Genomic DNA, 9779 nt, shown 5'->3' with positions numbered 1-9779 from the left:
GGGCCTCCCGGCACTCCCACCCGGCCGCCTCCGGGGACGGCCCGGCGGCGGCGGCGGCCAAGCCGCTGCTGCGCTGGGACGAGGTGCCCGACGACTTCGTGGAGTGCTTCATCCTGTCGGGCTACCGGCGTCTGCCGTGCACCGCCCAGGAGTGCCTTGCCTCGGTGCTGAAGCCTACCAACGAGACGCTCAACTTCTGGACGCACTTCATCCCGCTGCTGCTGTTCCTGAGCAAGTTCTGCCGCCTGTTCTTCCTGAGCGGCGGCGACGTGCCCTTCCACCACCCGTGGCTGCTGCCGCTGTGGTGCTACGCGTCGGGCGTGCTGCTGACCTTCGCCATGAGCTGCACGGCGCACGTGTTCAGCTGCCTGTCTCTGCGCCTGCGCGCCGCCTTCTTCTACCTGGACTACGCGTCCATCAGCTACTACGGCTTCGGCAGCACCGTGGCCTACTACTACTACCTGCTGCCGGGCCTCAGCCTGCTGGACGCCCGGGTGATGACCCCGTACGTGCAGCAGCGCCTGGGCTGGCACGTGGACTGCACGCACCTTATCGCCGCCTACCGCGCGCTGGTGCTGCCCGTGGCCTTCGTGCTGGCCGTGGCCTGCACCGTGGCCTGCTGCAAGAGCCGCACCGACTGGTGCGCCTACCCGTTCGCGCTGCGCACCTTCGTCTTCGTCATGCCGCTCAGCATGGCCTGCCCCATCATGCTCGAGAGCTGGCTCTTCGACCTGCGCGGCGAGAACCCCACGCTCTTCGTGCACTTCTACCGCCGCTACTTTTGGCTGGTGGTGGCCGCCTTTTTCAACGTGAGCAAGATCCCCGAGCGCATCCAGCCGGGCCTCTTCGACATCATCGGCCACAGCCACCAGCTCTTCCACATCTTCACCTTCCTCAGCATCTACGACCAGGTGTACTACGTGGAGGAGGGCCTGCGCCAGTTCCTCCAGGCGCCGCCCGCTGCCCCCACCTTCTCGGGCACCGTGGGCTACATGCTGCTGCTGGTGGTCTGCCTGGGACTGGTCATCCGAAGGTTTCTGAACAACTCCGAATTCTGCAGTAAAAAGTGAGCCTCTGCCGTGGAGGAGGCGACTGGTTTGCCCACATGTTTGTTTGGCGTTTCTGTTGTTGGTTTGTTTTCAAGTTGTGTTGTGTTTCCTTGTTTGCTCGAGGAGGGTGCTGCAAAACCATAGGGGAAAAGTCCAGTGCTTCAGAGGGATCCCGCCCACTTGGGGCTTTGGAAGAGGAAGAAGTGAGGGGTCACGCAGGAGGGAAGTGGTCACTTGTTCTTGCCCCTGGAGAAAATTCAGGTGGTGTCTTGACATCCAGGGATTTTTCAAAGGCAATGGATACAACCCCAAATACAACCCCAAAGAGTTTGCCTTTCCAGTCATCTGTGCCAGTGGTAATAAGGAGTAGTCCTTTTGAGGTCAGGTACACACTTAAGAGGGTAAATAGACAAAAACCCCGAGTACCTCCATTTCTGTCTAAGGAATGCCTGAATTTGTCAAAAGAATGGAGCTTTGTAGGAAACAGTCTCAAAGACACAAACCCAGGGTTAACCTGCTAGAAAATGCATGGAATATGAACACAAGTTAATTATTTCAAAATGTCTATCAGATGTTATTTAAATAGTAATATATACGATGAGTTTTCATAATTTATCAAAGCCTGTTATATGCACTGAATTTTCTTTGTCACATAGTTTTGAATTTCACAGCCTTCTTCGTTGCATACACTTGAACTGGACATCAGGGCAAGCTGCTTGAGAGTTCTCAACTACTTTTTTAAACAGTGTTTTCTGAAGGCCTGTGTCATGTTGTAACTGTGAATTAGTCTACCTTAGGGACTCTGGTTAAACTATTGGTGAGAAGCTTGAGTGGTTTGTATAGATCCAGATTCTCGTTTACTTTAATGTATTCCACAAAACCCATCCTGCGTTTTTGTTGTTGTTGTTGTTGTTGATTTGTTTTTGATCTTACTCTTTCCTTCTCTGCTTAATTAAATCACCACTAGAATAAATGTGCCTTTTGAAGCAATGCCCAAACGACTGGTCCCCTCAAACACAGTTTCTTACACAGGGAGAGCAGTAAGAATAAGCTTTTCATACTTTACTGCAAATCAAGGCTTAACATTCCACCCAGGAATGAAGGAAGATGCGGTTGGTTTTAAGTTTTGGACAGGACCTGAAGTAGCTTATAGGAGCACACAGAGCATTTGGCTTCTCTACAAGAGGATGGAGCCATCCCGCTAATGTGGACGTGGCTCCTAATGCAGCCATGGGGGAAAGGGAAAGGACACTTTTGGCCTGATACCATCCATCTTTGCTTAAAATTAAAAATAAAATCAGGAATAAATGAGGTGGTTTTATTATGAAAGGAGCAGATTATTGAGTTGTAACCGAAAAGTTTTGAGTTCAATATGATGACACTTGTCCAGTTAAACACTGAAGTCCCATTTGGGTCCAGATCATGGAAATGATTGGCAGTATCCTAAATCCCCGAAATATTCATGAATATTCCCCTGAGATCCTTTCTAAAGACCAGATTAGCCAGTGTTATTTAGACATTTCTTATCCATGCTAACCTGTAATTGAGAGGGCCGCTCTCGATGAACACAAACCACTCAGGTGGCTTATTTAAATACTTATCACACTTCTGGTAAGTCATTTTGGTTAAGAGCCCAATAAGTCATTGAGTGGGGAGTCTTGACTTCATGGTATAATTTAGGTCAAGCACATAACATAGATGAACACTTACCTCAGCACTGATAGGCTGGTATTCCCTGAAAGATTGCTGTTTTTGTTTATGCTTTTAATCATTTCTGTACTTATAAACAGAAACTCAGCACAATTCCCTGGAGGAACTGGTATCCTTGTGTATATGTTTCCTTGTGTGTGCTAATTTGCACACAGAAGTTAAATTTATGTATATCTGTATTTAATTTAGAACCCTTTCATTGAGATTGTAAATACACTTTATACACTTGCTGATCAGTGTCTCTTCCTTTGCAAGGTGCAAGGAGAGTCCTGTTAGGTTACAGAGGCTGACAATTTGTGCTTCTCACAAATGCTATTCCTCATCTGTGACTTAATTCAGTACCTGTATTCAAGGACAGCTGTGGAAATCAGGGTATTTCCACATGCAAATTTATTTGCATGTCACTGTTGTCTCTTCTCTAGAGCCCCAGAGAATGTTGGGTTGGAAGCTAGAGGAACAGGTTGAAGAGTATTATATAGCTTCTTTGTAAAATGGGACCTCCCTTTCAGAAGGAACTTTCAAGAGGAAGACTTCTAAAAAGGACTGATGAGTTTGAGAGCAAGAACTAAACCCCCAAATGTGTCATTTTAAATTTTTGTTGGAGATCCTGCAGGTCCAGAGTTTTCTTCTTACCCTTAAGCAGAGGGTTGACCTTAAGCAGAGGCCACTTAAGGATAAAATTATACCCGTATCATTTTCAAATAATTATGATGCATGAGTGCAGTGAGATGACACACTTTTCCCCCTCAAAGCTTTCAGCGCCAGTAAGTGTGTTCCAGAGAGAACGAAGGCTCAATTTCCTGTTCCCTTTGCCTTTTCCTTCCTCTACTCTTCCTTTCTCGTTCTATCTTAGATTTTACATAGCGCATGGAATATTGACAAGAGGACATTCTAGGTGAAAATAGTAGTTTGGCTCTACTTCATGTTTGCTAATGGGTACCATATATACTAAAGCCAAGGATGCTTTATTAAACTATATAGGTTGTTTGCTAAATTATATCAGATTTCTGTCAAGATAAATGATACTTCTAGAAGCAAATGTTTACTTAGATTCTCCCCATTTGCATGGGATTATCCAGGTTTATTCCATATTTCAGGGGTAATGTGGCAATCAGACCATAACAATCTTTAAAAATATTTGTCACACTTGCCATTTTGCCACATTCATTAAAATTCAGTCTTACCTTATTGTGTTCAGCTGTTTGAAATGTAAGACAAATTATAAATAAGAATTCACTCAATTATCTCAGTACAACCTATTTTGGCAGTAAAATCTTGAAGCATATTATGTAATACGTTTCATTTTTACTTGTTAGTCATGATCCGGATGACATCTCAAGGAACAGTGCCATAGAGTCATGCCTGGGAAACGAGGGTGCTTAACTTCAGTGCCTGTCACCCCATGGGCTGGTCTCCAGGGCTGACTCAGATCGACTTAGTTGGCTAATGCTGTGGTTCCTTTCTTCCCTGCCCTTCTTGCGGCTCAGGTGAAGAGTTTGACCTTCCCAGGGAGAGGAAGTGAATTCTTCAGTCATGTCATGACTAGCTTGTAAAAATAAATGTTAACCTTTCCTCTGGCCATACACTTTCTATAAATAACCCAGGGAGAAAGTATGGGGCTACAGAGCTAGACAGAGTGGCCTTCACATGTTTCCATTCATAAATCCTGCCTGTAAGTGCTTGCAGTCAAAAAACCATTTAACCTAAATCATCATGCTACTTTGTGGAAATCATTTCTATGAATGCAAAACTTCAGGATAGAGGTGATTTTTATAATTTTTTTTCTGATTTGGTGCTGAATCTGAGGGCTAACAGCAATAATACACAGCAATTTTTATCTTCAAATCTCTTTATAATGTACATTAGTTAATCTGCACAAAGCTATGGTAGGGGACAGGTATGGTAGGAGTTATCTCTATTTCAAGGTTGGATAGTTGGTCCAAGTTGACAGAGTTAAGATTTTAAAGTTTTTAAACTGGCATTAGAGTCATCGAGACAACTATGTGCTCAATTGTGTTTACTTGTTTGCACAGCTATGATGCCTTGCCAAGCACATAGACACTAATTGGAGTTATATATAGATATAGACATAGCAATGTATATAGTTCTTTGAGTATAATTTTAACTGACTATAATTTTAAAATAGACCAAAGTAAGACATGGCTTACAAAATGTCATCAGCCACTTACATGGTTTTTATTATCTTGTTCTTTAACTGTTGAAGTATGCCACTGCTGACTTGACTCTGTCAGCATCCTTTAAGCTGGTGTTCATTCATTCATATAATCCCTTCAGTCATTACTGAGCATCTACTGTCTACAAGACATTGGACAAGGATCCATCCAAATTATTATAGCAGTTATCCTTTTGTCTTATTATGGAACAAGAGTTAGAAACACCAGAAAGTCTCTCTGGCGGGAGACCAAATTCTGATCTTGACCATAAGCAATATGTCCTAAGCCACTGAGTTTGGGTCTTTTGTCCTTTCTACTAGCATACAATCCTATACAGTGCGCAGGGTCTTGATTCAATTAACATGTTAACGTTCCCTGCAATCAGTTCTTTCTTTGTTTCTACTCCTAGGCCTATGGTTCAACAAGTTGAAAATTTAATGTATAATCCAGGTGAAGGGATAGTAGGCATATGTGAAGAATTGAAAAATGTATCATCACTATTAATAAAGACCCTAATAACAACTAATGAAAGGTTAATAGTATTCATATCATTATGAAGTATGGATCATCCAAAGTGCCTAAATTGTGATGATGTCATTAATTGTCTGAATTTCATATAGTGTAATAAAGTAAAAAAATATATATAATATGAGTTTAAATGCTTAAATCTCCAAACTAAGATGAACTAATGTTCTCTAGCTTTTTTCTCTTTTAAGATCTTTGTGTTGTAATTTATGAAACATGTTTTCGAAAAAACAAATCTGAAGGAAATCATAAAAAAGTGTCAGATGTAATAATGATAGGAAGAAGGTTTGGGAGAGGGAGAACAAGGCGATTAGAATCATTTGAATGGGACAGCATGTTTAACTGTGCACGGTTTGCCTGAGTTTTACATTTTGTCCCTAGAAAAACATGTGAACTCTCAAGGTGTGTTCAATAGGTAGGCATGAAATTCGGGTTGTGAGCTTAACCTCATCCTGTAGCTTTTGACCTGAGCGCTAGTGCCCAGGTATATATTTGAGTAGTGCATTTATCCTCTGGCTTAATGTCCTTAATTTGTTTCCCTAAAATTGGGGCATAAGGCAATAAAGGCATAAGAGAATAGCACCAGCCAATTGTAAATCACCTTTTGGATCATTTTCTTGAAGGACTGCCAGTGTTCTCTGACATATCTCCTAACAAAAAGCGAACAAGCCTAGACAAACTGAAAAAGGAAGCATTCAATGGTTGAAGCTGAACACGACTGTATATCTTTGTGAGAGGCCACATGCCTTCCTATTGAAGTTTTGACTTCTTTAATATTATGAATAATTATTTCTTAACTGTCAAAATGGATGTCAGTTCTTCTCAGTCACTGTTCCAAAAAGCTAATACAAATTTCTGTTGATGTCATTTAAAAGAGGATAAATGTATTGCACTTTTGGTTTGCATATCTCTAACCAGTTTGTAGGTTTTTTTGTTTTAGAACAATTTCTTAAGAATCTGTGAGCAGGTTGCAGAATTAGAGTGTTTATTTATAGGTCAGGGGCCAAAAATGCTCATTTAGCTGTGAATTGAGGCAGGATGTGACTTTAGGAAAGCTCTGAACACATACCTGTATGCAACAATATACTCACTTGTTTACTATTTAACTCAATGGAAAAACAGCCTTTTCTTTGAGCTTTGGAAAATGTTCCCAATGTATTGTGCTTCTAAGTCTAACGCACGAGCTTTGATGCTTTTAATTTAACAATCTCTGGAACCTATTCCAAACACAGCATTTCTCAAGGAAAATTTCGTGAATGTGCAAAATTATTCTCGAATGTGTAAAAGTGACAGGCCACCTTTCTCATGCCTTACAACTCCACCCAAAATATGCAATAAGCACTCAAGGCAGAGTGGAGGGTCTTCAGGTGGTTATTCAGCCAAACTGTAAAGATGACCCGTCGTCTCCCAGTTCACCACAACATTGAGAAAGGACATCGTGTAAATAAACCCTTGTTTCTAGATGAAGTAAAGGGATAACATTTCTTCTCTCAGTTCCATCTCTAGTTAGAAAGCATAATCTGTTTTTAATATGCTGGATGCAAAAAAGAAAATCATGGAACAAATTTCAAAGTGTTTTAATTTTATATTTGTAAAGTTTACAATAGCAGTTTGTGTATAAAAACAGGCCTTAGCACATAGATGAGAACCAGTGATTTTTGGAAAGACTCATCTTTGTCCTGGGAGTTTAATCACCTTGAGGTCTTACCCACATGATAAAGACTAAGCAGGTCTTTAAAAATGTAAATAATGTATAGTTTTAAGAAGAATGCAAATCATTTTTTTAAAAGAAGAAAACATATTAGATAGGTTCTAGGTGTGTCACATGGTTAAATTTAAAGGTCTTTTAAAAATTCTGGTTAAAAACTTTATTAAATTCACTATCCCAGCAGAACTTGGCTCAGACAGTCTACTTTGTGAGCAGACTGGTTTTCTTTTCTGGAGTCTGTGAACAAAATTATCCAAGCAGCTGAGTACCAAAACAATAAAGAGATGAGGCATATTTCACTTTAATGAGGTTATAACCTCAGTGAATAACATAGCAAGTAAAATGTACAGCCCTGGACATTCTGACCCTTGTTTTTTTTTTCAGAGTGGAAAAAAAAATTCTCCATGCCATCACTACATGGACCAGGAAAAGGCTTTTTGTGTTTCAGGGCTGGGGGGAGGATTCTGTGGCTCCTTTTTTGTTTTTGTTTTTTGTTTTTTTTTATCAGCATAAAGCGTGTGGTAGCTCTGAACTCTCTTCATTTCAGCTTTCTCCTAGACCATTTCTTCCACCCTTGAAGCCTTCACTTTCCACAAATCCAGCCTTGAAGACAAGGGTTACTAAAAGGAGCCTATGTGTATTTAGGCCTTCTCCAACCATCTGCCTTAGGAGGGTCATTCATTTCTAAACTAAGGATTTAAATACGATGACTATTTATATTCCTCAGATTCGCATGAATGTACAACCAGCAGGACCCCTTTTGCAGTAAAAGGGCATTACTTGAAGGGCCATACTTGTTTTTATCCTCAGGTCAGAGGCAGAGGCAGGATTTAACACTGATAAATAGAGACCTTCTTGTGTCCATTTTTGTTTTTGTTTTTGTTTAAAGTTCATTGAATGGTGATCATGGAGAAAGAAGAGAGTAAGAAATAATGCAGGTACGAAGAAGAGTTTTTTCCCATTGCTTGCTAAATTAATTATTTTAGGCTACCCTGATCCAGTCCTTACCTAGGTCCTAAAGAACTGTATTTAGCTAGCAAGAGACGCAGTCTGAGGATGTGTGAACTTCCAGACATGAACTGTGAGGTGCTTTCAAATCCACTGTGTATTCTGACAGAAAAGCATAACTTAATCGTAATTCCACATTACGTGTTAAACAAAATAATCTATAGAAATAGACATCACTTTGACCAGTTCTGTGCATGTAGCTGAACAAAATTGTTACTGATTTCTGTTGTATAGTGTGCTATGATTTTGGTTTCTGGAGACACTTGTTCCCTGCAGTCTTGAATATGAAAATCTGTGTAAATAATATAACTATGCATTTTTTTTCTGCTGGAAAACAAATGTATGAAATAAGAATAAATTATTTGTAAGCACAGTGTTCAGAACTGTATTTGTATACATCTGTGCATGTTCAGAAGATATCATTCAATAAAGAGTTCTATTCCTAACTTAACAATAAATTAGGCATAACACTAATACACATAAGAAAAACATTACTCTTTTCATAAAAATCAGCAGGCAGAAGGGAAGAATATAAGTTTTTTCTGTAGAAACACCCTTAGTATGTTACTTTTTATATTGGTAAAGTGAAAAAAGATAATTCAGGAGTCACTCTGAAACCATACCTTCTAAGAAAATAATTGCATAACCCAGGAGATGAAGCTTTTCCTTACACCTCCCTGTTTTTCAAGAGCATATGTGCCCATCAAAAGAGTACTGGATTTTAAAAAATGTGGTACATATACACAATGGAAAATTATGCAGCCATAAAAAAGAACAAAATCATGAATTTCATAGTAATTAGATGGAATTAGAGTTTTTAATAATGAGTGATCTCTCACAGAAACAAAGAGCTGAGTATCACATATTCTCATTCATAAGTGGACCTTGAACAATTACTGTAATACTGTAAGAAAAGGATTGGCAGTGGCAGGAAACTGGGGGGAGGCAGGGAGGTGGGATTAACGGTAGTCCATATCTGTCTGGGGAAAGGGGGACACGCCTCATCAACAAGGGTACCTGCACAAAGAACGTTTGTATACCTAACCCTTAACTGTACCTCACAATTTTAAAATAAAAAATATATATTAACATTTTTTAAAAAGCCTATGTGATCCATGGGCTTTTGTGCAATGTAACTTGTTCCAGAACCTTGATGATCTGTGTGAATTTATAGCATCTCTGCCCCAAATAACCCAAACAAGAGTACACCAAGTCTAGTTCGTAAGTTATGTGGTCTTTAAATTATACTGACTCTTATTTCAGTTGGGATTTTTAGTCATCAGGAACAGAAAACTCTCAAGGAAGCAAGAAAATATTCCTATGAGGAACAGTGGCCTAAGGTCACATGGATTCTTCTGGGTACCTGTGACTTGAACCTTTTCCAGAACCACATGGGTGAAGGTTAGTTCCCCCATAGACAGGGGTGACGAACAGACAAAAACAACTGTCCACTCCATGCACCCCACTGGTTGTGCGGTACACAGGCATACCACTGTAATGTCCACTCCTGAGGTGTGTGAGGACAAGGATCCTGGAGACTGAAGTAAAGTACTTTTCCAAGCCAAATGTCCTATGGTGTAAGGTCCCTGTCAAAGCTCCAGAGCA

At 40.7% G+C, this 9779-nt stretch overlaps 1 protein-coding gene across 1 annotated transcript; it reads left to right on the top strand.

Moving 5' to 3' along the window:
• Positions 1 to 6: 6 nt before the first annotated feature.
• Positions 7 to 8550, top strand: PAQR9 (progestin and adipoQ receptor family member 9). Its single transcript, XM_008072524.2, has 2 exons — positions 7 to 1066; positions 7551 to 8550. Exons 1-2 carry the CDS (start codon positions 339 to 341, stop codon positions 7852 to 7854), a joined length of 1032 nt encoding a protein of 343 aa, XP_008070715.2. The 5' UTR covers positions 7 to 338; the 3' UTR covers positions 7855 to 8550.
• The last annotated feature ends 1229 nt before the right edge of the window (positions 8551 to 9779 follow it).

This window comes from Carlito syrichta, unplaced genomic scaffold, assembly GCF_000164805.1.
Source record: "Carlito syrichta isolate Samal-C Ts95f unplaced genomic scaffold, Tarsius_syrichta-2.0.1 Scaffold315320, whole genome shotgun sequence".
Taxonomy (NCBI): domain Eukaryota; kingdom Metazoa; phylum Chordata; class Mammalia; order Primates; family Tarsiidae; genus Carlito; species Carlito syrichta.
This window is presented reverse-complemented; position numbering and strand designations above follow the sequence as displayed.

Coding starts and splice junctions, on each gene's coding strand:
- PAQR9 (XM_008072524.2), top strand. CDS start 339: ATGAGCTGCACGGCGCACGTGTTCAGCTGCCTGTCTCTGCGCCTGCGC. Junction 1,067..7,550: donor TCCGAATTCTGCAGTAAAAA/GTGAGCCTCTGC, acceptor TTTTTTTTTCAG/AGTGGAAAAAAAAATTCTCC.